This window comes from Fundulus heteroclitus, chromosome 7 (genome assembly GCF_011125445.2).
Source record: "Fundulus heteroclitus isolate FHET01 chromosome 7, MU-UCD_Fhet_4.1, whole genome shotgun sequence".
NCBI classification, from domain to species: domain Eukaryota; kingdom Metazoa; phylum Chordata; class Actinopteri; order Cyprinodontiformes; family Fundulidae; genus Fundulus; species Fundulus heteroclitus.
In genome coordinates this window covers 954,053-979,498 of record NC_046367.1, presented here as the reverse complement: position 1 = coordinate 979,498, position 25,446 = coordinate 954,053, and the positions used below count along the sequence as shown (strand labels likewise).

Below are 25,446 nucleotides of genomic sequence, written 5' to 3'. Positions count from 1 at the left end.
TAGAAGATTCAGGAGAATCCACGGATCCACTTTGAAAAGAGCTGAATGAACTGCCTAAAATGTGGTGTGGGTCATTCCATAGCACACTTCCTCATAGCAGCACTTCCAAGCGGACTAAAATCAAGCTAGTAAATTTGAGGGCAGCTTTTTCTGTTGGTTGATTTTTATTTAATTTTGAAAATGACTAATTTTACCAAGTGTTATCTGTTGAATATTTCTCAAAGCATGTGGTTTTAGTGCTGGACACCCACTGGAAAAGGTGTGGGCATTCTCTGCACCACCTCCATCAGTGAAATAAAATGCCTTCAGTAACTTTTTTAGCAGAATGAAATTTCAAATCTTGTTTTGCAGAATCCAAAGACTAGGTAATAATTTCAAAGCGAGTCTCCCTGCTCCAGCCCAGGTGATTAAATGACTGAATTGCCTCCCCAGCATGTTGTCAGTTTCTGCAGGAGTCATTCTGCTAATGAATCATTATGTGAGGTCTGGAGATGGCCACCTCCACAGTCTGATGTTGATTTGTAAGACAATTACTGCAATTTAAACTGTATTTTCAATGACAACAGTTGCTGCACTGTCTTCTCCTCCACCTCCATCCTCAACACCAATGGGCGTGATGCTGGACTCCCTGAAAGTACATTTTGCTTTTCAGTCTAAAAAAACTCACAGCTTCCTTCAGCCTTCCTTCCAGCAGCCAGCTGAGCTGAGTGTGGGTGAAACACTTGTCTGTGGCTGTGAGCCCGGCTCCATTGACAAGCACAGGGCATTCCAATCTAAACTTTCAACGAGTGGATTGTTCAATGCAGCTGAACCTTTGGTTAAGACCCGGAGCAGTGCTGCCTGCCACATAAGGAGCACATATCAGACACAGTGCTGCGAGTGACTGATTCACTTCCTGCCAGAGCAGCGTGGACAGCCTTCGCCTGGGTCCGAATGGGTTTCAGACACCCTTCACCTAAAATCTGCGTATCCAGTCCTGTTTCAAATCCTCCACTGACCCAGTCATTTAGTGTAGTTATTATTAGTATTATTATTAGTATTATTAGTATTATTATTATTGCATCAGATACCTACATGCCAACATGATTCGCTCGTTGGAATTTTGGGCACTGAATGTGACACTGAGGTGATATTCCTTTCCATGCCTGAAGTTTTTAGAGGCTTATGAAAAGAATGACTTTATTGGTGCCTCCTCCAGTACCAAAGCATATCTACAACAGATTAAAGCAGTACCCAGGCAAAGTAGTAACACACTCAACACTTGGACAAGGAGAAGTCAACCCATCAGTGCAGCTGCATAGGCTGGGCTGATAGCAGAGGTCTGAGACATGGAGAGGAGCTGCTGACGTTGTCTGTTGGTCTTTTCAGACATCCTCCCACACCGTCATGTTGCATCAACCTTTGTATTGTAACGCTGTTGTTTGCTGCTGCACACCACTCCAACAAGCTAGCATGTCTTCCAGATGATTCTCAGGTAGCAGTGCACATCTGGTTGGGTGTGAGCAAAAACTGATCTGGCAGATGTCCATTTTAGAATGAATGAAAGCACAACAGATTATTGAATAGTGCTTTGTCCCTGTACCCTCCTCAGCTGTTGATCTTATCTATTTCAGCTCCACACACTGATGCTAAGTTTAGTAACCTGAAACAGATCTGCCAGGTTATTCAGTGATCTAAGTGCAAGAGCATAATCACATCTGAGACAGAGAGTGAAATGCTTCCAGTAAAAAGGGCAGGCCCAAAACTACAACTTTACACCGTTTTTGTGTGGCAGTGTGGCCCTTGGTTTCCTGTCCAACACCCAGGAGTAACTTCCATACCATGCTAAAAAGTCAGCTCCGGCTGTCTGGCCACACAAGTGAAAATTAGCAGAAACAATTAAATAGCAGAGTGTTGTTGTTAATAGAGCTGCGGTGGAGTGTGTAGTAAAACGTAGCTAGACGTTGCTGTGTTAAAACCAGCCCTCCTGGTCTTCACACGCAACTCGTCCTCCTCCCAGAGGGCAGGAGTCCTGCTTCTTTTCAGGCTGCTGCCTGCTTAGAAAGCACTACTCAACAGAACATCCCATAGATGGTTTCACACAGCAGCAAAACGCAATGGTATGTAAAATAAATGAAAAATAATAATTGCACCAGTATTTGTGTCTGTTCAATCTGAAGGGAGTTGTTTCCAGTAAAGTACCCCGTCTAGAGAAAAAAAGCCTCCTATCTAGTTTCTAAGATGATGATCTGGTGGCTCATGGCCTAATTGGAGGACATCATTGATTCATCAAATTAACACAGGCTCCCACCAATCCTGCCACAGTAAGGTCAGTTAGAAGTTATTGGTCAATACAGTTGCTGTGATTGAGACATCCTAACATCTGAAAGTCAGATTAGCTTCTAAATATGGCCTCTCTCTTTGTAAAGAGGTTTGTCCTACAGTCCACATTGTCTGTTTTCACAGAGTTCTCCCACACATTTAACATCAAACAGTCATGAGTCTCAGTGAGCATCCTTGGGCTGCTTGTGCAATTTGTGTAATGTGCAATGCAAATTCATTACATTACAGTTGATTTAAGAAAGCAGCAAAACAATTGTCCTGAGACTTGCCATTGTTCTTAACTTTTCAAATTTGGTCACATTACTGCAGGCGTGTCCAAACTCCGGCCTGGGGGCCATTTGTGGCCCCAGTACTGATTCTGGGTGCCCCCCCCCCCCCCAAATGCATTTCAAGAAAGGTGGCTGTTACAGATGGAAGATTTAGTTTTTAATTAGGGTAAAATTATTACAGAAAAGTTAACATCCTACAGTTGAAAATGTTAAGTTCAACACAAAGTATTCATCTTTTAATAAACCCATTTTGTCATGGTTGAGTTTTGGTTTGGCTTTGTTTTTCTGTTACTTTCATTTTTTCATCTCTTTTGGGTTAGGTTTGACTTTATTTATTGTTAGTTTTCAGTCATCAGTTATTTTCTGTCAATTTTCACTTCTCCTCCTCAGCAGTCAGTCACACCTGATATCATTTGCTGGTTAATTAGTCAGACCCTGGTGTCACCTGTCAGTGCTCTATTTAAACCTCCCTCTGTCTTTAGTTCAGCACTGGGCCGTCATCATCACTCCACACCGCTCCATGCCAGTCCCCGTTTGCCTTGGAAGCTTTGTTTTTGCTCCTGTTAAGGTTAGTCCAGTCAGTCACTCTAAAGACTGTTTGTTCTCTGTTTGTCCCTGGAGAGGTTCTGCTCTGTGCCCTGTTGTCTCTCAAGTTCTGCTAACCTGACTAGCCGCCCTGGAGGAGTTCAGCTCTGAGCCTCGGTGTCTCTCAAGTTTTGCTAACCTGACTAGCCGCCCTGGTGAATCTCAGCTCTGTGCCCTGGTGTCTTCTATGAACTGCTAACCTGAGTGCTACGAGGCCTACTAGCCGAGCAACACCAAGCAAGGGTGGACCCTCTGTCTCCGGTCCGTCAGCTTCTGCCATCACCTTCTCTCCGTTCCTGTACAACCAGCTCCTCTGGCCTCATCAAACCTCCACCCATCAACCTTGTAATAAATACTCTCAAACTTTTAGTCCCGTGTGTGCATCCTGAGTTTATCGGTAAACAAAATCGTGACACATTTTTGCAATTCTCTTTAATTTCATAGTAACATCTATCTAACAATATTTAATTACTTAAATGCAGACTTTGGTGCATTAAAACCTGCTTTGAATTTAATTATTAAAACTGGCTAATTACGGCAAGTGTTTCAAAGACTAGCCGACCCACATACTGTTCTTATATTGCTTTCCCAAAAAGAGTTTATTATAGTTAAAGAGTCAAATTAAATTATTCAAAATAATTTGTGAACTGGTTGACCATCTTTTAATACAAAAAAATAAGCAAAACCCTTTTTTTAACCTTTTAAAATGATCATATTTTGTAGATTAGGTAAAAAAAAAAAAAGTAAATTTATTTTGAGTTTCAAAAATTTCTGTTAATTTTTTGGCCCTCGAGTTCCTTTGACTTGACAATTTTGGCCCATGTACCCAAAAGTTTGGACACCCTTGCATTACAGCAACCAACTCTTATCATCGCATTGAGTACTGGATAAAGATTTCTTGTAACAGACAAATGCAAACTGGCACAAAATTGTTGAGTGGATGTAATTGACGTACGTAACGCATCATTCCTATCGTGAAACGTGTTGGTGGTGCCATCGTGTTGTGGGAAACTTTCCTTCAGCAGGGACAGGGTAACTCAGAATAAACGGGAAGACAGATGGATTTGATACTGAAAATAAGATAATTAGATATACTGCAGTTAAAATAAGATGATTGAGATGAGTTGTTCCTATTTTAACAGCAAAAATTGTATTCCATTGGCAGATCATTTAAACGTGTCTGGTTAAATCAAGGACAAACATAGTTCAAGAAAATTTTACTTACTTTAAGTTCCCCTTTTGCAGTGTAAAAAGAACTGCAACTGGAACAGAGGTTCACCTTCCAGGTAAAAAAACAAAACATGCCCTCAGAGCTACACTGGAATGTTTAGATCAGAGGTGTCTCAACTTTAAACTCAAGTTGAAAGCACTGGTGAGCCATAAAAAATACATTTTATTAAAGAAAGAGGAGTTAGGGAGATTTTTGCAGGAAACAAAGTAGCCTTTTGATTCATCATGCAGAAATAAAAACAAAAGGAAAGTTAATTCAAGGTCTACACAAATCTGAGCCTTACATTGACAGGAAGAGACCCACCAGTCTTTGCTCCAATGTGTTTTGGGGTTTGAAAGCCACTGGAAGGTCATGTTTAGGAAATAAACGATTCTCTGAAAATCCTGCAACATAGGGGATAGCTACTGGTCTGCATTTGGGGTCCTCCTTTTCACCTGATGGCTGGCTGAAGTCCTGTTTGGGTTTCTTGTCTGCTTTGAGCTTTGTTCAGGACATCCAGTGAGGCAGATGCTGTGCAAAACAGCCCAGTTTCAACAAGTTGATTCAACGTTTAATTATAGTTTTTCTATGTAATAGTGTAGTGTTTAGAGCTGACACCTCAGAGCAGATAAGTCAGCAGCTTGAATCTTGACTGAGGCCTTTCTGAATGGACTTTGACTGTTGTCTGTTTGTGATTTCTCAATTTCTCACCTGTGATCTGCTGCAAAAGCTGATCTGTCCTCACTGCTGAGCATGTACGTTCATGTTAATCTGACTGTAGATGGTCATGCTTGTATGGTGCATGTAAATTGGCAGGTCTCAATTAGTATGGCAGCCTCTGCATGAAAAAAGTAAGAAAAAAAAGAAAGGGGTTACATTTAAAATATTTATTCTACTTGAGCTTTATCTGATTTAGCCAACCACAAAATTAAAGTTTTTCCAACCACAAATTTTATTTTGTCCTTTGGTATATTAGCTGAGAGACCAAGACAAGGCAGGGGAAGCGAAAAAAAGGTTTGGTTTAGTAATTCTGGATAAGTTAAATTCTGAGGCCTGGCGTGCATTTGCATTCTCCCCCTTTACTCTGACAAGCCTTAAACCATTTGGTAGTGGTTTACTTCATAAGTCCTCTAATTAGTAAATACATGTGTATAATTTAATCTGAGCAGCTGTTCTGTTTCTGGCCTCAGAGGTTTGTTAGAGAACCTCAGTGAACTAACAGCATCATGGAAACCATGGTGGAAACCCAGGAACACAGCAGGCAGGTTGAGAAGTTTAAAGCAGGAATAGGTTATGCAACAATGTTGCAGCCAGGCTTATATTATGAAGTACAATTTAATTTATGATCTGAAAAATCAAAGAAAAAGATGTGGGAAAGGGGGGACATGTGTGGGAAAAACTAACGCTGTGCATGACTCTGGGGGTGGCAGCAGTATGCTGTGGTGTCAACGGTCATGGAAAAGAAATCATATTACAGGCTGTAGAAGCCACAGCAACAATGTAGTGTTTGAGATAAAGACAAATCCATGGCCCTAACAAAATCCACACCTGGATGTAATAAAACCTGCAGCATGACTTAAAAACTGCTGTTCACAAATAATATCTAATCAGACTAAAAGCGGTCAATTTAAGGACATTTTTGGACAATCACTATTTTTCTAATTTTAGGTTTTAAACTATCAAAACAAAAAGTTTTGCAAAGAGGATTGTTTCATTAACTTTGTTGCCTTTCTCCCTTTATAATAATCAATTTATTACTTTTTATTCATGTCCCTTTGAATCATGGTAATAGCACCTAAATGTTTTTGCGTTTGTTACTCTGGAGTGAATTAAAAACTAAAATCACGGCCCACCGTGAAGTGTAGAAAAGCACGCAGAGTGGAGCAGAAAGAGGCCGGTCCACCTTAAAACACAGACAGCCTGTAGATGTTTCCTGAAAACGCCCCGCGTGTCAGCGCGCGCGTGCGAGGGCGAGAGAAATATAGAAACGCCACTCCAGTCACTCTCAGTTGGAATAATAAGGCGGCCTTGTTTACCAAAGACAGGGGCTGGCCATAGTCTGACCTGTAAGCCCAAACTTTTCTTTACTTCCATTTCCTCCTGCTCATCAGACTTCCAGGAGTCTAGCGCGCTCCGAAGCGCCGAGCGACCAAGGTCAACTGCGGTGGCCGCCCGGGGAGCTGAGCTGTCAGAGAGGCGCCGAGCCGCCGCGGACCCCGGCAGCTCGCCGAGCAAGTACCGGGAGCTGGAGCGAGAGAGAGTGGACGGGCTGAAGGGACGGAAGCTGGCGGAGGACTGAGAAGAACCGAGCGGCAAGATGTCTGTGAACCCGGGGACGTACGCCAACAAGAAGAGGAAGAAGCCCGTCCTGAAGCAGTAAGCTCGGTCTCTCCTGCCTTCACACACCTGGTTCTGCTGCTGCTCACCTACCGACATCACTTTCACCTGTAGGAAAAACCTACACGTCAACCTGGACATTAGCTCCTAACTTTATTCGCCTGAAACACGACCACACTTAGGTTCCTTGTCTTCAATTAAGTCTGCTTAGGAAGATTGGCTTCAAGTCAACTCCTGAAATATATCGTTATGAAACGAGTTATGGCTGCCAGTTGCCAGCCTTTATTTTCTATCAGAGTAACTTTGTGACTGGCGAGCGACGTTCAAATGGACCGAATAACGCAGCAGGGACGCGGGGGGCGACGTGCTGGTCAGACCACCTTAACGCCGCGTCTGCGCTGCTCTGGCATGGACATCTTGCCCTCGCGCATTAATCACAATCAAGTTTGAGAGTCGGCTGCTGCTCTCACGCGATGCTCCGGGGAGGGCGGGGGCTCGCGGCCGCTCGCTGGCTTTTTGTAATGTGATCCAGCCTCGCGCGGGGCTGAGGCAGCAGAGGCGGCGGGAGCAGCGGCGGGGCGGCGGCGGCGGGCTCCAAGGCTCTGCCTGCGTCTCCTGTCGGGACTTTTCGACAGGAGACGCAGGCAGACGAGCCGCTGAAGAAGCCAGGCCTTTCCAGCTGCGCTAAAACATGGCTCGCTTCTGTTGACGCTCAGCAGTGCCACCTGTTGACTGGGCCTGAGTTAGGAGAAATAGCCCAATATGGATGCCACTACGAGCAAATGTTTCTACAGACATTTAGATAAGAGCTTAGGCTTGTTCAACTTCCCATTCAACTCGTTGTTAGTTTTTGTGTTGAATGCACACAAAATAAACCAACAGTTGACAAAAGCAAAAAGCGAAGCAAACCTGAGCTCTAGTCAACAAAGGTGTTACTCTATTGTAATGAGGCGCGGGTATGACGTCAGTAGATTATAGCTAACAGCAGAGCTGCTCATTGGTCATTTATTCGATCAGGGGTCATCTCATATTCCAGAAGACTTGACTGACCGGCCTTATGAAACCTATAATCAGATGTCAGGATGTAATGACGTAACCTGATGTTGACCAGCTTTTCAAATAATGAAACATTACTGACACAACCATAGGCCACAGAACCCACCGGGTTATTACACAGTAACTAGGCCAACATGGTAAAGCTGTGCAGAAGCGTTAAGTGCTGCTCCATAAGGCTTAGGAGGGAAAGGAGCTGCAAGGTTTCGCCTACACCTCCATAGAAGCCAATGGTTGGTAGTTTGTGGGGGTAAGATGTCGTCAGGGATGCTGACATTAAAGAGGCTGCTAATTGTTGCTGATGATCAGTCTGGAAGGAGTGGAGGGGACATTTCCAGAATATCTGCTGCCGTTATTCAGACAGGCAGATTATTTCCTCTGGCTGCCATTCCTGCTGGGGTCCTTCTGCCCCTGAAGTTTAACCTCAGATGCTCTGTCAGAGGTTACACTCTGGAACTGAACTAAAATCCTAAAATGAGCCACATTTATGCAGCGTTGGGATCGTCTTTATTTGTGCCTTAGAACATAAATATTATATATAGAACCTAGGCAGAGTTCCTAATAGGAAAATATGAACCATAGAAGAGTTTAAACTGGAACAAGTGAAACATGATGCTGAATATGCTGTAGCATTTCTGGCTCATCCAGTGGAAAACAGGGAAAAGCTCCAGAAAACTATGCAGCTGTTTGTGGGAAGCCTTCCTGGATCGGGAGCGCAGCCATGAAGCTGAACATGACTGTGGTTCTGCAGGCAGATCCTCCTGATTCTGATCCTGCAGCGCTGAGACCGCTCAGATGATTCCATATGGCTTTTGGGAATGTTTTCCTCCTGTATATGATGAACGCTTTAGGTATTATCTGAGCCAGCATCCGCTGCGTTTTGGTTCTGGTTCTGGTGTTTGAACCTGTGGCTTGCACAGGTTCTAGCTTTCAAAGAGTCTGATTTAGTTTGCGATCATGCCCAGCAGCACTCCAGATGTGTGAACTAGTGTTGTGTGTCCTCCTCCTTCTGAAACAGGAACCTATGGACATCGTCGTCAGAGGTAAAGCCTTCAGGTTTTAGCTAAGTCAGCACGCAGCGTCATAACTTGGAGACCACCCTTCCGGCAGTGATGGAAACGCAGCAGCCGCTAGCTTTTATGGCGAGACATTTTATACTGTTGTCTGCTGGAGGATCGGCCTACATCCATCCATCCATCCTCATTTAACCCTACTTTATCAACTGCAGGCACCATGTTTGCAGTGCAGGTTTGCTTTATGCAAGTCTACCACTATCCCATGTGGAACCCATACCTGAACAGAACCTGATACAAATATCTGATAGAAGACAAGTCCTTTTTAAGAAAGTACCAATATGTATTATAGAGTGTTGTTTTGTTTTAATTCCCCCCTACCTTGCTTTGCTATTACGCTGTCCAGAGACACATTTTCATTCCTAGTGGCCCTACAGACCAGGTTTGCCAGGTTTGCCACATGCTGCCTGTCTGAGTTGGCTTTGCCAACACAGTTTGACAAACGATTGGGACCTTTTGACAAAGTTTCCCTCTCCTCTCTCCTGGTTTTGGCTGAGCATCCCCAGAATGGGTTTCATAGGAAACCTGTCCGTTTCTCCTGAACCGTCTAACGTGAACTATGTTTAAATGTGCAAAATAACTTGGATCAGATTGAAATGTGCTCACATTGGAAAAAAAACAACAATCCACTAGCACCGTTTATAGGGGCACAAAATCAATCAATCAATCAATCAATCAATCAATCAATCAATCAATCAATCAATCAATCCAGTCATGACATACGACTCCACGCACCAGGCTTTATTCAGACTACAAGAACTGTGACAGCCGCAGAGTCCTCAGATTTCCCTAAAAAACACTAAACAGGGTTTCCTGCAGCGCTATCTTCCAAAAAAAAACAAAAAACTAACTCTATATGCTTGCATGTTTATTTGACGTTAACAGGCGTTTTTTTGTTGTTGCTTTCGCGCGTGCATATAGTGAATGGCAGGGAAAAAACACATGAATACCCCCCCCCCTCGGTCCGTGTAAAACTTGTCGTCGTCTCTTCCCCCCCCTCCCCCCCCCCCCAACTCACCGCCTCGCTTAAGCACATTCCTGCGGGAAACAGTGCTAAAGAAGCCGTACTTCTGCCTGTGCCGAAGAAAACCGGAATAACCTTGCGTAGCTGGGCTGCGAGAGCCGAGAGGCTAAAGTCTTTCCTCCCCCTACAGCCTTCAGAAGGCAGTGCGGTTCTGGTTCGGTCTTCAGTTTATCGGATGTATTTTCTATCCATATCGATCACGGGTCTATCGCAGTAGCTACGGTTGGTGTTTTACTGGCCAGCCCTATAACCACTCTTCTCATTCAAAATACAATATCGTTCCAATTAGCTTAATCCAATGATAGTGTTCCTTAACTTTGTTCCCATTGCTTATGTCCATGTAAACATAGCTGTTGTCTAACGATCTGGGTCAGTCTTTGCCCGTCTCTGCTCACAGCTCGGCCTCAGAGAAGCTGCAGGAACCTGTCAGATCCCAGGATGCCCATCTTAGCTCGTCTCTCTGAGCACATCAGATCAACCTGTGTTCAGAGAAACTGCTGGTGGTGTGATCCAGACTGACGGGGCATTTCTGGAAGCGGCGGCAGACCTAGAGTCACCCTGGATACTCTTGAGCCCACATGAGTTCATGCAGGGACGCGATGTTTGTTGTCACGCAGCGAGGGTTAGAAGATGATGAGCTTCCAGGTGTGCCTCCGTCCTCGGCCTTTATATGCTGAGACCTGCACCCCAACTCTCGCTCTGCAGAAGTTGAAAGATCGTCTTGCTTTTCAGCTTTGCATTTAGATTCTTTGGTGAACTGATCCTGGACACATTTACAGACTCTGCACAAAGTGGCCAACCACAAGCCAACGTCGGTTCCAACCACTACGCCTTTGGTAGATGCTCCATTTTTCCCACGGGACACTGGGTCCCTTGCAACGTTTCAGCGGCGGTGTGGATGGGCTGTCTCAGTTAACACAAGATGACATTTCTGGGCCCCGCTTTGGCAGTTGTTGTCTCTGATCACTGACTGCAGTCTGTCACAGGTAATAGCAATACTCGCTCTTTAAAGATGGTGGCCATAGAGTAGAGTAACAGAGGGCTGTAACCCCAGTTCAGGCAAAGCGTTTTCACAGTTTCTGTATGTTGCAGCTTGACATAACACTGTTCTCTGTGGGTCTAGATGCACATGCTGTGCTCATACAGATCTGGCTGCTCCCAGAGTAGACACCAAAAGAAAGAGGTGGCCTATATGTAGACGTCTGTGTTGCTGGAGATTGTGGGCGGAGGTGTGCAGCACAGCCGGCTGGGCTCTGCTGCACAGAGGCACTATTGAGGCCCATGCTAAGCAGCAGTGGTCACTACGCTGGGGGATTCCATGGAGGAGCTGCTGGTTAACATGGCCTTTTACTACAGGGACGCCTGCTGTGCGTCTTGCCCATTTAGTGTGGTGCCTGCTCACATTTAAACACAATTAGTGCAACACTTTCTGCTAGCTTTCCTACAAAACTTCCAATCAGGAAGAATTTAGGACAGAATACTTCCATTTTGTTTATATCATGACTGGTTGTTGCTGTGCCAAGCAAAGGATTTTGGAATAAAATGTAGAAATGAATGGATAAAAATAGATTAACAGAAGGCAACTCTTAAATATTACAACAATGTTGTTTTCTGTTTTCTTGTTATTTTTTTTTCCAGTTGTCAATCAAAAGTCAAAACGTGGCATATTTGGGTTGTTTTTACCCGGCTTGAATCATACAGGTGAAGAAAGATGATAAAGATGTGACATTTGTCTTCTGGGATGTGCCTCTGCCAGCCTTGTGCATCTACAGACTGAAATGCGTGCCATTTCTGCTTTCCAAAATAGCTTAAACTCAGTTTAGGAATGTACTATGAAGTCAGAAGTTATTCCAGTGTAGCTCTGGCTGTGTCTTTAGCGTCGTTGTCCTCCTGGAAGCTAAACCTCCGCTGCACCTTCAAGGTTTTGCAGCATCAAACAGATCTTCCTCCAGGGTTAGCCTACATTTCCCTCCATCCATCACCACCACCACCACTGGTCACCATGGAGATCCTGTGCTCAGAGTGATGTGCTGCACTGTCTATCTGCTTGCTACCACTCATCCTTCAACACTGTAGTCCAGATCTTCTCAGGCACCTGTGAGCAGCCGCCCTTAGCAGCTAGTCTCCTTCACCTGCTTAGCTGTCTGTCTGTGTATGCTGGACTTCAGCAGACAGCAGACGTGTTTTTCTCTGTCTGTCCAGTTTTTTAAATGAAATTAACCTTTCAAAGCACAACACTGTGTCTGACTCGGATATCGGTTCTCTGTTTTTAGTCTGATGCATTACACTGCAAACGTCTTCCCCTATATCCATACGCAGGTAGACCAAAAGCTCACCCCTTGGCCTTTCTTCTTCACCTTCTTTCTGTCAGGTTTCATCAACAGATTCTCCCACCTGAGCTGGGGATCTTCACAGCTCCTTCAGAGTGACCATAGGTCTCTTTGCTGCTTCTCTGACAACACAACTACATGCCATACTTTAGATTTGTACTTTTAGAAAGTTTGAAAACTATTTTCCTTTCACCTCACAGCTATGAACTTTTATTTAATTCAATTCAATTTTATTTATATAGCGGCTATTCACAATACATGTCATCTCAAGGCATCTTACAAAGTCAAATTCAATGAAATCAGACAGGTTGGTGAGAAAGTTTCCTCTCTAAGGAAACCCAGCAGGTTGCATCAAGTCTCTCCAAGCAGCATTCACTCCTCCTGAAAGAGCGTAGAGCCACAGTGGACAGTCGTCTGCATTGTTGATGGCTTTGCAGCAATCCCTCATACTGAGCATGCATGAAGCGACAGTGGAGAGGAAAACTCCCCTTTAACAGGGAGGAGAACCTCCAGCAGAACCAGAACCAGGCTCAGTGTGAACGCTCATCTGCCTCCACCCACTGGGGCTTAGAGAAGACAGAGCAGAGACACAGAAAGCTCAGAAGCTCACATTGACCCAGGAGTACTTTCTATGTTAGATGGTAATAGTGGATGATCTGCCTCTCCTGGATGATGTCACATTTAACAAAACACCAGACCAGGTGTACTTACTATGAAGAGAAAAATGACAGAACAAAAAGTTAAAAGTTGAAATAACAAAAAAACAATGCAAATAGTAGAGCAGTAGGAGAATTCAGCAGAGTAAGAAAAATAGACCCTGATGTCCTCCAGCAGCCTAAGCCTATAGCAGCATAACTATAGAGGTAGCTCAGGGTAACATGAGCCACTCTGACTAGAAGCTTTGTCACAAAGGAAAGTTTTAAGATTAGTCTTAAAAGTAGACGGGGTGTCTGCCTCACGGACCAAAACTGGGAGTTGGTTCCACAGGAGAGGAGCCTGATAGCTAAAGAATCTGCCTCCCATTCTACTTTTAGAGACTCTAGGAACCACCAGCAGACCTGCAGTCTGAGAGCGAAGTGCTCTGTTAGGAACATACGGGGTAATCAGAGCTCTGATATATGATGGAGCTTGATTATTAAGGGCTTTATACGTTAGAAGGAGAATTTTAAATTCTATTCTTGATTTAACAGGAAGCCAATGAAGGGAAGCTAAAATTGGAGAAATATGATCCCTCTGGTTGATTTTCATCAGAACTCTTGCCGCAGCATTTTGGATCAGCTGAAGGCTTTGAACTGCATTTTGTGGACTTCCTGATAGTAAAGAATTACAATAGTCCAGCCTTGAAGTAACAAATGCATGGACCAGTTTTTCAGCATCACTCCTGGACAGAATGTTTCTAATTCTGGCGATATTCTGGAGGTGAAAAAAGGAAACTCTGGAAACCTGTTTAATATGGGATGTAAATGACATGTCTTGGTCAAAAATAACACCAAGATTTTTAACTTTATTACCAGAGGCCAAGTTAATGTCACCCAGATTAAGTGATTGATTAAGAACTTTATTTTTTGAAGACTCTGGCCCAAAGATTATAACTTCTATCTTGTCAGAATTTAAGTGCAGGAAATTTAAAGTCATCCAGCTTTTGATGTCATCAAGACATGACTGCAGTCGAAGTAATTGATTGGATTCATCAGGATTTATGGATAAATATAGCTGAGTGTCATCAGCATAACAGTGGAAATTAATCCCATGCTGTCTGATAATTTTGCCGATCGGAAGCATATATATAGTAAAGAGAATTGGTCCAAGGACTGAACCCTGTGGTACTCCACAGGTGACCCTAGAGTTTGAGGAAGATTTATTATTAACATGGACAAACTGGAATCTGTCCGACAGATAAGATTTAAACCAGCCTAATGCTTTTCCCTTAATCCCTACAGTATGCTCAAGTCTTTTCAGGAGAATATTGTGATCAACTGTATCAAATGCAGCACTGAGATCTAACAGGACAAGTATAGACACAAGTCCATTATCTGAGGCCATGGGAATATCATTAGTGACCTTCACCAGAGCATACTTCTCAGGAGAGAATACTTCCTTAAATAACTTGCTTGGGATTGGGTCTAGCATACAGGTAGAAGGTTTAGATAAAGCTAAAATTTTAGGTAGCTCAGAAACAGTTAGAAAACTATCAGGTTTTAAAGATTCCGCCAACACTTCCTCACTTACTAAGGATGAGGTAATCATGTTTGCATAAAACAGACGTTTGTGGACATGACATGAGAAGATGTCAGATACCTTTGTACTGCAGGATATTGCATTAAATGCACTGCTGGTCACCCTTTCACTATTCAGCTATTCACAACACTGCGGACGTGCTGTGCAGCATGACTGAAGGCTCCAAATTTTTCCCCTGAACCTGTTTTTGTTTCTTCTTATCTCACTGTTATCAGAAGCGAGAGTACTCTGACTCTTACTAGTTGCAGCTACAGGTTCTTGGTTTGCCAATCTGGGTTAATTACAGGCTGCTGTGCTGATTAAACCCCACCGGAATCCACACTGGTAGTTTTTGTATGTCTGTGTAAATGTGCATGCAGACCAGACAGGGTTTACTCTAGGGTTTTTTTTAAACCATGGTGGAGTATATATTTATTTATCTTTTTTTTTTTTTTGGAGTGTGGTTGGGGAGGGAGGGGATGTTATCGTCTAATTTACAAATTTATTCATACATTTGGGACCCAGGCTGTAGGAGAGCTTTTTCCAAGACCAAAAAGTCATTAAAAATAGCGATTAAGGTAAATATATTTGGAACTAAAAATGACCTTTTTTAAAATGATTTTTGAATTTTAATACCGTGCCTGAATCCACACTACATGAAACAAGCTGTGCCAAAAAGACAGTTATCACAATACATAGTGAATGAGGTGAATAAGTGATTGAAGTTGTGTGAATCAAGTTCAGGGACAAAGAAGATTAGTTTAAAAACTATGTTTACATGACGAGGCTGCAGCAGCAGATGGGGTGTGCCAGTAAGACAGCACTGAGGGAAGTACACATTTGTATTATCAATTCCAAAGGTCCGATCTGAGCTGGGAAAGAAGGGCTATCAGTTTGCTGCTCCTTCTGCATGGAATCTTCTACAAAATGTCTTAAAACCGAGGGAGCTGGTCTCCTTAGAATCTTTTAAAAGACGTTTAATGAAGAGATGCTGTCACATCAGCATGTAGTTGTTTTAACTGATTATTTTCAATTATATTGTAAAATCTGTTGCTTCTGACATTTGATAGTTTCACTAATAGTTTATTTTGTATGTGTGGATGAATTTTGTAATGGATGAAAATTGCTAGACTCTAAATGGGCAACAGTGGGCTGTCCTCTAGTTTTCCTTCTCTCCTGAGAGCAGCACACTGCAGTCTGGTGCGATCTGTGTTGCCAGATTTTATGTAACAAACAAACAACCAGCGCTCTAAAAACAAGCCCAAATCAAGCGGCAACCCATCACACGGTGGGCGTGGGGGGGGGGGGGGTAGGCTCAGACATATTATGCATAGACGCTTCACTCCACTATGTTTACACTAAGCGTAAATAAATATGTGTTCTCGTGCCAAAATACTTTTTTCATACATGTTGTTACATATTACTTATTGTTCATTGTTTCTTTTTCACTCTCTCTCTCACACACACATCTTATCCTAATCTAGTCATTTTATCCTGAACTTTCTGTTTTGTGTGCTGTTTATATCCACCTTCATACACACAGTTTTTTAAAGCCTGGAAAAGTGTTTCAAATTTCCAGGTGATTCATGTCTTACACTTTGTCAGGGTTCAGTTTTATACCCTGGACAGTTCCGGCACCTTCCTTCATTTGGAAATATGATCCAGCCTTATTTTATCAAATACAGAGACAACAAATTAATAAGCATTAAAGTGTTAGGTTTCTGCAATATTATCAACGTGTAAAAACATGTAAAAACTCATTTTCAGAATCTCAGCCCAAAATTGGAATCTGCACCACATAAGCTACTTTCAGCAGTTATTGACAGTTATTGAAGCCGTAAACTGCATGAAATAATGGCAAAATTGTTCCCTCTACCTTCACTCCCATCAGCTCCCATGTATATATGTGTATATATATATATACATGTCCCATATATATATATATATACGTTCCAAAAAGAACCCGTGATAGACGGAATCCGTAAAGTAGTAACCTTTTTTTTTTTTTTACAATTATAATACAGTACTACATAGTACATTGAAACCAAAGAACAACACCTTTTTACTGGCCCAAGCATTTGTTTAACAAATAAAAGTACTATATAAACGTTTTTTATTATTTACAAATAACTACTGTGCTGTAAAATAATAATTTTAATAAGGCTTCAGATTGCGGAGATCAGCGCCGCCCCACCGCGACCCGAGTCATTGGATTAGAACGGGAGAAAATGATAAATTATTATGAAAAAAAATAGAAAGTACAGTAGGACAAATAGCGACTCACGTGTATTTCACTGCTCTTCTGACTGAGGCGCTGCATCCTGACTCCACTCTGTAGCATTTTTTTCTTCTAAAGCCTGCGGTGCAGGTGTGTTTTTTTCAGGAGAAGAACATAGTTATCGGTAGTTGTCGCTCTTTTTTCTTCTGGGCAAAAAGATTCTTATGAACCGAGATGCCACCATGGATTATGTTTGAGAACTGTAATGAACGGCTCATCAATGTAAATCCGTGAGGCAGCGAGACCGTTTATTCCCTAATGTCTAACAAAGCTCTGATGCCTTCACGGAGCAGATGCCATTGTGGAGAGACTAAGTCACAAAGACTTGGACGTGTAGACCTGTATCTCTCTACCTAATAATAGAAAAATCACATTCTAATCAAAAATATAAACAATATCTTTTCATCTTACTTGTGAAAAGTTATCCCTCGAGCCCTGACGTAGATAGTCCCTCGATTTAAACAAAAATAAGCCGCACAGTGCTGAGGTATCATTCGTCTGTTCACCTTCAACCAGCAGGATTGGGTAGCAGGTCGACCGCCCCAAGATGGCGGCCGTAATTCCTCCGCAGCGACAGTCAGTGCGGGGTCTACTCTTATATTATGTGACTGCCGCTAGCCAGACAGGAAGAAGCAGGCAGTGTTGGTTTTTCAAAATAAAGTACATTCTATCTTTTTATGATATTTAAGTTAATTTCAAACTCGGATTCTGGTTAGTATAATTGTGCAAATACAGGCAAATTTGGGTGGTGCTTCTTTATGTTCCTCGGCTGTCAGCTCGTCTGACAAACGCACACAGACTCTCGCACATGTGATGCGAGAATGACAGCACTTACGTCATGTCCGTTTGCCAACAACTAGAGGTTAGCTCAGGCTAATTACGTAGCGGGATTATGTGGAGATATTTAGCAGGAGTCAGTCAGAATTAGTATTTTGGCTGGTAAAAAATATGCTTAGCCGGTTGAATCTGCTGGCCAACTTGGCTGGTAAATCAGGAAGTTAATTTCAGGCACTGGCTATACATAATATATATCTAAAATACTTTAACTTATTTTAACATTGTGAAGGTGTGGCAGCTTTTATTTTGCAGTGACGGTGCACCGCAATCACTTACATGTAGTGGAAAACCTGCCAGATACTATTTTGGCACTTCCTACCATCAACACACAATTATTTTATTGTGCAATGACAGTCTTAGAGAGGAGTGCTGAAAGTGCTCTGTGTCTCCAAGATGGGTTGTGATAAATTCATGCAGGTAGATGAGTTGATAAGAGCCGAGTTAGTTTCATTCAGCTTCTCCATCCATCCGTCTATATTCGCTTGTCCTTGTAGGACCTAGTTGGGCTAGTGCCTATCTCTAGCTTTCTTGCTCACATACCCTGAACTGGTTTTTTATGTATTTATTTGTTTTAGAATGATGACAAGACAAGTTTATTTATGTAGCACTTTTCAGCGCTATACAGTGCTGTGCAGTGATGGTGTAACAATTGAAAATCCAAAATGTGAACATGTTGGTCCTCACAGAGTGTCCTTTGTCCTTTAGGTGTAGGTGGACAGCAGAGTCTTGTCCTGAGGAGGTAGCTCTCCTGTGTTGAGCCATGCATCTGTGGAGAGGTTGTTAGGTTTCTCCAATATAAAGATCAGAACATTCCTCACTGACTGAACTGCATAACCTTGTTAGGAAGCAAAACGTCTTCAAACTTCAAAAAAAAAAAGTCCAGTTGTTTTTGTTTTTTAACTTTTTTTTGGAATGACCATAACCTGGATGACTGAGAATCTTCACCAGAATATTTCTACTGTATATTTTTTAATTTTTCACTTGACTGAAGAATGGCCAGGTTTCCCAGTGATTGATGTTTTAGATTAGATTAGATTCAACTTTATTGTCATTGAATGATTAGTTCAGGTTTAAGTCCTGCAATCAGCATATAACTGTTCTCCCCTCACTTTTAGTAGTGTTTACACAAATGAAAGTGGACACTTCCTCTGGCAGTTATTGACCAATAAAACCTCTTACAGTCTGAGATGTCTGTGATCAGTTTTTTTGCTGTTTCTACAGGAGATGTTGGAAAATACAACATTGATTTTAAAGGTTTTACTCAGAAGAAACACTCTAATCTCCCAGTGCTGTCTGGTGTTTAATCACAGAGGACAGATTCCCTAACCTGACAACCCAGACTGATAATGTGTAGCACTGTCCGTTCTGCACATCATCAATCTGGGTCTGCTCCTATCACTCTGTCTGAGGAAAAGAGGGACATTCAGCAGAACTCTGTGAGCTGATTGGTGAAGCGCCACCTAGTGTCCTCCTACCACAGGCTGCTTTCAGCTGATCACCGTAGCAGTTTAGAAATGTAAGCAGCTGCTATGAGAAACCACAACAAGGTAAGCTAGTCAAGGCTCTTCTTGCTGTTCTACTTTCAAAGGTGAAATCATGGATTCTGACCAAACAGACGTGATAGCAGCAGCTACGCCTACGTCAGGGGTCGGGAACCTTTTTGACTCAGAGAGCCATGAAAGCAAAATATCTGGAAATTTATTTCAGTGAGAGCCAATAGGGTAGTTCAAGCGTGACGTCCGCGCTACTTCCGGGTCCCACTTGTAGGCAAACACAGGACTGTTCTCGCATTCAATCATTACAAAACGGGTGAATTAGACCGTGCTTTTAGTTAGTTTATTTTCAGAATGTAAACAATGCCTACGACTTGTTGTGCTCCCGGTTGCACACAGAGGCATTCCAGATCGTTGGATGTTCGTTTGTTTCGTTTACCGAAGAAAGACAAAAGAAATGGATATTTTCAATGAAGAAGGACCCAGGCACACAATCCCAGTCGACTGGGGGAGCCATCATACCCTGACAGAATGTGCAGTCTACACTTCATTTCCGGTAAATACAACTTCATTTTGCACTGCTCATTGTTCTACTGAAATAGCGGCGGAGGGGAGTTGGCGATCGCTGCACGGGGCCGGGAGAAGCTGCAGACGGCTCTGCTACTCCCAGTGGCTGCATTACGCCCTTGTTCACGCGCGCTAGTACGACACCTCCACCCATTTTAACAAGACAAAAACACCTAAATAATCCTTTGTGAACAATTTTTTTAACCTACCGGGCGGGTCTTCCTCTCTGGTGAGGAGCGGTCTGTGTCCGTGAACATCCATTCATCCATCCATCCATTTTCTGACCCGCTTAATCCCTCATGGGGTCACTGGGGTTTCTGGTGCCTATGTCGCGATATCAACCATCAACTTACTCTTAAGTTGATCTTGTGATACGTTATCTAAAGAAGAAAAATACGTTGAGAACTCGTCGTTTTCTTTGTTTGCGCCCGCCTTCTGCCTTCCAGTCCGGCGCGCATGCGCGATGAAAACAGTAGCGGTGATATTTTGTTTTATCTGCGAGCCAGATGAAATTATCAAAAGAGCCACAACTGGCTGGCGAGCCATACGTTCCCGACCCCTGGCCTACGTCCTCCCACGCGGCCATGTTTATGTTGGTCCGGCTGTGGCCTCAGCAGCTCTTGCTTTCGTCACAGCGGTATGTCCCGCCTTAAACCATCGATCTCGAATGGTTGAGGCTGCAGCGGAACAAGATGGATTCTCGTGTGTTTGTGAACGCACAAATACCACAAGAATTCAGCTCGCAGGCAAGGTTACTGATTGGCTACATTCTCCTCACTCCTCTACAGTATCCAGACGAGGTGCCACCACCCCAGCAGGCCACACAGAAACAGATTTGTTAAAACAGACAGAACACCCCAACGTCTGCTAGACCCATGTGAGTGTTTAAATCAAGGAAGAGAAACTTGTTCTGAATGCTGGCTTTTGTCTCTGCGGAGCATTTCTGCAGAGTGAGATCATTTCTGAGAAGGTAGAGCTGGAGTATGAGGGCAGCGGGCGGGTTAGTGGTGGAGGAGGAAATTTAATAGCCTGTCATTAACCCAGATTTCTCTAAGGAAAGAACTTCAGGGAAAGGAGGGAGGTTTGCTGCCTGGACTGCCAATATGTCTGACTTTTCCATCAAGATTCAGGGGTGAAACTGTGCCATCTGATGTGATTAGAACTGGTCAAACGTTACTATGTCACGTGTGCCTCTAAATCTTCACCTCCTCAGACCTCAGAAACCCCCACAGGATTATGTCACAGGCTCACTCCTGATGCACAACATCCATAGTCCTAGTATTATGTTAAATGTTACTTACTGCTATACAGAGCAGCAGACAGGAGTTTTATTACACATTGCAGTTTCTGGAACATTCCCCAAAGCTTCCTGAAAAGTCCTGTTTCTAACGATCTGCGGCAATTTGCTGATTTATTCTAAATAGGAAAGGAGAGCCTACAAAGGAGACAGAGAGAGGGATTTCAGGAACTGTTCACAGCAATAAGGGAGAAGTCTTGCAAAAATGTTGGGATCTAATTCTACACCCTGATTCACCTGGCTAAGGTTGTCGGGCTGTTCCATTTATTTTGAATGTGACTTTATTGTGTTAAAAGGTTCATTGGATAAGTGAACGCATATGACATATTATGCTGTCATTACTAATTGAATAAAACCAAAGTCAGTAATATCCTGTCTATTACAAGTCAGTACCTGGTATAACCACCTTCAGCTGCAAGGTGCTGGATTTCTGGATGACTCTTTGTCTCTCACATCAACAGAGAGAGACTCATGTTCCCTCTTCTCCTCAGTCCTGCTTCAGTGCATGTGAGGCCCCTCCCAGGCATTTCAGTCAGGATAAGGTCGGAACTTTGGCAGGAATACTTGTGATCAGGATTATTTTCTTTGATTTGCAGCCATTCTGTGATGGCAGACCTCAGGTTATCCACGGACTGAAAGACTGTTTTCTACGTAGAGGCAATCTTAACCCCGCCTGCAGAACAATGGACTCCATGGAGTTCAGAAAGGACCTAAAACCCTTCCCAGATAGAGGCACTAGCAGCTGCTTCTGAATGCAGATCCGAACACTGCCAACAGTTCTGTCAATACAGATGTTGATCATCTAACATATTTGATGGGTAATTATTAGAATCTCATATTTTAACCAAAGGCCAGATCAGCTGCTGTGACGGTGTCCTTGTTAGTGAACTGTTTCTAACTGGTAGGATGATGTGAATACACCCCCCCCCCTCTTTTCCTGTTCTAGCTCTGTAGAGCACCATATGTTTCCTGTTTAATATGGCTCCATCTAACATGAGAACTTCCCTTTTGACAGTGAGAACTAAGCGGTGATATAAGATCATTTTATCAGCTTGTTAGAGCTGATGTAGGAGCAACAACCAACAGCCAGAAGGCTGTTAGTGAGAAGCTCAGATGTTGAGTGGTTCTCTGGCTTTTGTTTTGTTTGAACATGCTGCTGGTGTTAGTGGCTCTTTGGAGTCCCTCTCAGATCTGTGAAGGGAGACTGTTCATTGATATATGCCTGTGTAGATCAGTAGTTATTTACTACAATGCCACTCCCTCCACAGATGCTCTGCTTTCGGAAAACAGCCCGCTGATCAGGCTTGAACTTCTTGATTACTGAACACATATTATCATTTTACCCCTCAGGAAGAAGATGGCTGACAGCAATGAAGTTGTTAAATCAAACCCTTCAAAGCGCCACCGGGATCGGCTAAACGGGGAGCTGGACAGGCTGATGGAGCTCCTGCCCTTCCCTGATGAGATTCGCTCCCGTCTGGACAAACTCTCGGTTCTGCGCCTCAGCGTGGGATACCTGAGGGTCAAGAGCTACTTTAAAGGTAAGCAGCCTCACCATCCCGCTAGATGAGGCCATAGTCAGCCATTCTATATCTACACTAATGCTACATTGGATGAGGATTACATGTTGCTCTGGTTGCCAACCTGTTAGTTTAAACCTTTTTGTCACAAAAGCTTTTTGTTGTTTCAGCTGCTATGAATAGAAGTGTTGGGATCGTGTTTCTTATCCCACTTTTTGTGCTTTCACTGGCCTCTGGTTCAGTGGAACTGGATCAAGGAAGACCTTCTGTAAAACTGATCAAACATTAGCTTTATATCAGATATCCGTAGGTTTTTATCAAGAGACATCAGTACAGAAAACCCTTTTATTTTCAGTTTAAAAACAAAATCACATATTATTTCTCCTTCTATGCTCTGATACATTCAGAGCTGTTTTCTTATTATCATTCCATTCACATGTGCACCTAGACATCTCTGTCATCCTGAGTCCTTGGGTTCCTAAGAGTTGCATGTGTGTGACGTCTTTAGCTGCTCCTGGATCTGTAGCTGTTTCACTTCAGGGTTTCCACCGGGGGACGGGGGGGCTAGGCTTATAATATAGAGGGGGAAACATGGGGCATCTAAGTTCCTGTAACATGTAGGCATTGATGCTGTGGACCGGTCCGCCCGTTCCCCAGACCTGAATCCAACTGAGCACATCTGGGACATCACGTCTCGCTCCATCCACCCTAACCACGTTGCACCACAGACTGTCCAGGAGTTGGTGGATTTCCATTATTTGGAAAATGAGCGCAAATTGTTCTGTCTACACTTTTTATTCAAGGTTTTAAACTGAAGCTGCTCTCGACCAATGAAACCTGGCAAAACCGGAACATTAGCCAATCAGAAAGAGAGTAGGGCGGGTCTTTGCAAAGCGGACATCTGCCAATCTGAGCTTTATCGCTGCTCAAACTTTTGGAAGAACATCTCAAACTGACACAGATGTATGAATGAAAGTAGCGGTGATCAAAGGTTTTCTTTGGGTTTATGCAAACCAGCAGGTCAGGAAGTGGAGCGGATAGAACAACTGACAACAACTTCCCTGGGTAAGCAGTCTGTCGCTGCTCCTGCAGTTAATTAATGAGTTATTTCCACCTGTGGCCATGTCACCTGTCAATGTTTATTCCTTCGCTTCCAGTAATTTAGCTGATAAACGCAGCGACCAACCAGGGATCTCCTCATGATTCACTGCTATGCTTTATTTAAAACTCAAAGAGTAACGCTCTAGCTCGGCTAATTTAGCATGACGCGCTTTTTTTTTTTGTTTGTTTTTTTTGAGGAAGGGTCTGAATGTGAAACAATGTCCCACATTGACTGGGTCCACATTGGGAAAAGTAATAAAATAGAATAAATAATTTCTCCTGCACTTTTCTGAACCAAAGAAGGCAGAGCTGCAGTCAGAGCGGCTATCAGTCAATAAACAGCGTTCATCTCATGAGCCGCTGCGCACCGGGACACTCTTAATAAAATGACAAAGATTTTGATTATTAAGGAAACTACATCAAAAAAGAAACGGCAGCTACAACATGGACTGGAGAGCGGGTTCTAACTGGGTGAGGCCAGAGGTGATTCTCAGAGAGCTTTTATGAAGTTATTTTACTCCGACCCAAAAACACCTGCCAGACAGACGATACTGCAGCCAAGATTACCTTCAACAATATTTAACTTTACGAAATACATTAACATTTTGCTAATTAAAATATTCATATTTAAAAGCAAGTTATGTTTTTTCTGATAAACCTTGAGCAATTTTATTAAACTTCTTAAAAATGTAACATCCCACCCTTCATGGATTTTCTATACCGGCTTTTCCCTACAGGTGTGACGTCAAGCCGTATCTGATGGGGAAACGCAGCTCGACGTCACACAGGGTCGGGGGGGTGTTGTGGGCTCCTGTCTCCAGTCACTGGGCTAAGATTTAACAGTTTTATTAAACTTCAAAAAAGCTAAATAATGCCTTTTTATAAACTCATGAGCTGTGATCATTAATTGTTGAGCAATAACTGGCAAAGCAGAGAGTGATTATTGAAATTTGTGATCTGTGTTAAACTAAAATGTATGACATCATAGTGTTTATGTCCTGCATTGTCCAGGTTGTGGTTGGCCTTGTATGATCATAGGATTAATTTATACTGAATGTGACAGTGGAGTTAATGTACAGGTGTGAAGTAGATGATGTAATGATGAAGCTGCTGTCTTTTGTACTAGTTGTAGTTTATGGAGGTTTATGGAGGGAAGGGAGCTGAAACTGTGAAGTGGACTGTGGACCAGTTTGGCAAAAATGTGAAGGAAGAACTTGATGCTGTAAATGTGAAAGTTAACCAGGTGATGTTCTGGATGTGGAAAGTGAAGGAGATTATGCAGAGGCTGTCCAGGATGACGCCAAGGCTCTGAAGCTGGAAGGTGGGACAGAGACAGGAATGGTCATTGTATATTGTAAAACTACCAGATTTGGTTAAAGTTGACTCTGCACAATAAGCAAGTGAGTGAACTAATGTGGCATTATTTCCACGGTCCCGGGAATATATGGGCCGACTCGAAAAAATTCAGTCAAACTGATTCTTTTTGCTTTAACCCATGCCATATGGTGACATCACCCGTTCTCAGATATAACAGGAAGGAAATAATCCTACTGCAGGAGAGGTAGTAAAAAATATTTTGGATGCTGTTAGATATATTTCTTAAGCAGAAATTGGAATCTCCCCAAAATCAAACTCAGCAGGTCAAGCTTTACATAAAACAGGGTGTGGAAATCTGTCTCAGATTCATGTGTTGCATCGCTAACTAAAGTTTGGATGAACATCAAGATGAAGCACATCTGATCAGCTGGTAGCTTCAGCCTTCAGGAGCAATGAGCCTGTAGAAGGTGCCACCAGACATGCGGAGAGAAAAAAACACTGCACTTGGTATTTGCCTCTCATTTCTTGATTGGTTTCATTTACTGTAACTGTAACAGCACAATCTGTCTTCATGTCTCAGCATATTCTTCCATCTTCTGTCTCGTCTTTCAGCAAG

The 25,446-nt window shown here is 43.0% G+C and overlaps 1 protein-coding gene and 1 long non-coding RNA gene across 4 annotated transcripts in view; one reads left to right on the top strand and one right to left on the bottom strand.

The window, feature by feature from the left end:
* Positions 1-4,448: 4,448 nt before the first annotated feature.
* LOC118563639 lies at positions 4,449-8,371 on the bottom strand. Its single transcript, XR_004931316.1, has 3 exons — positions 7,104-8,371; positions 5,098-5,224; positions 4,449-4,917 (listed from the first exon to the last, which is right to left on the bottom strand). It is a non-coding gene; the product is annotated as an uncharacterized LOC118563639 (long non-coding RNA).
* Positions 6,333-25,446, top strand: part of LOC105937229 (aryl hydrocarbon receptor-like) — a 40,067-nt gene continuing 20,953 nt past the window's right edge. For 2 of the 3 annotated variants that reach the window (XR_004931272.1, XM_036138643.1), the window contains exons 1-2: positions 6,333-6,762; positions 22,243-22,433. Coding sequence is in view for 2 of the 3 variants with exons in the window: in XM_036138643.1 (XP_035994536.1) it covers positions 6,704-6,762; positions 22,243-22,433 (250 nt within the window). In the remaining variant the exon portion in view is untranslated. 3 annotated transcript variants of the gene reach the window in all.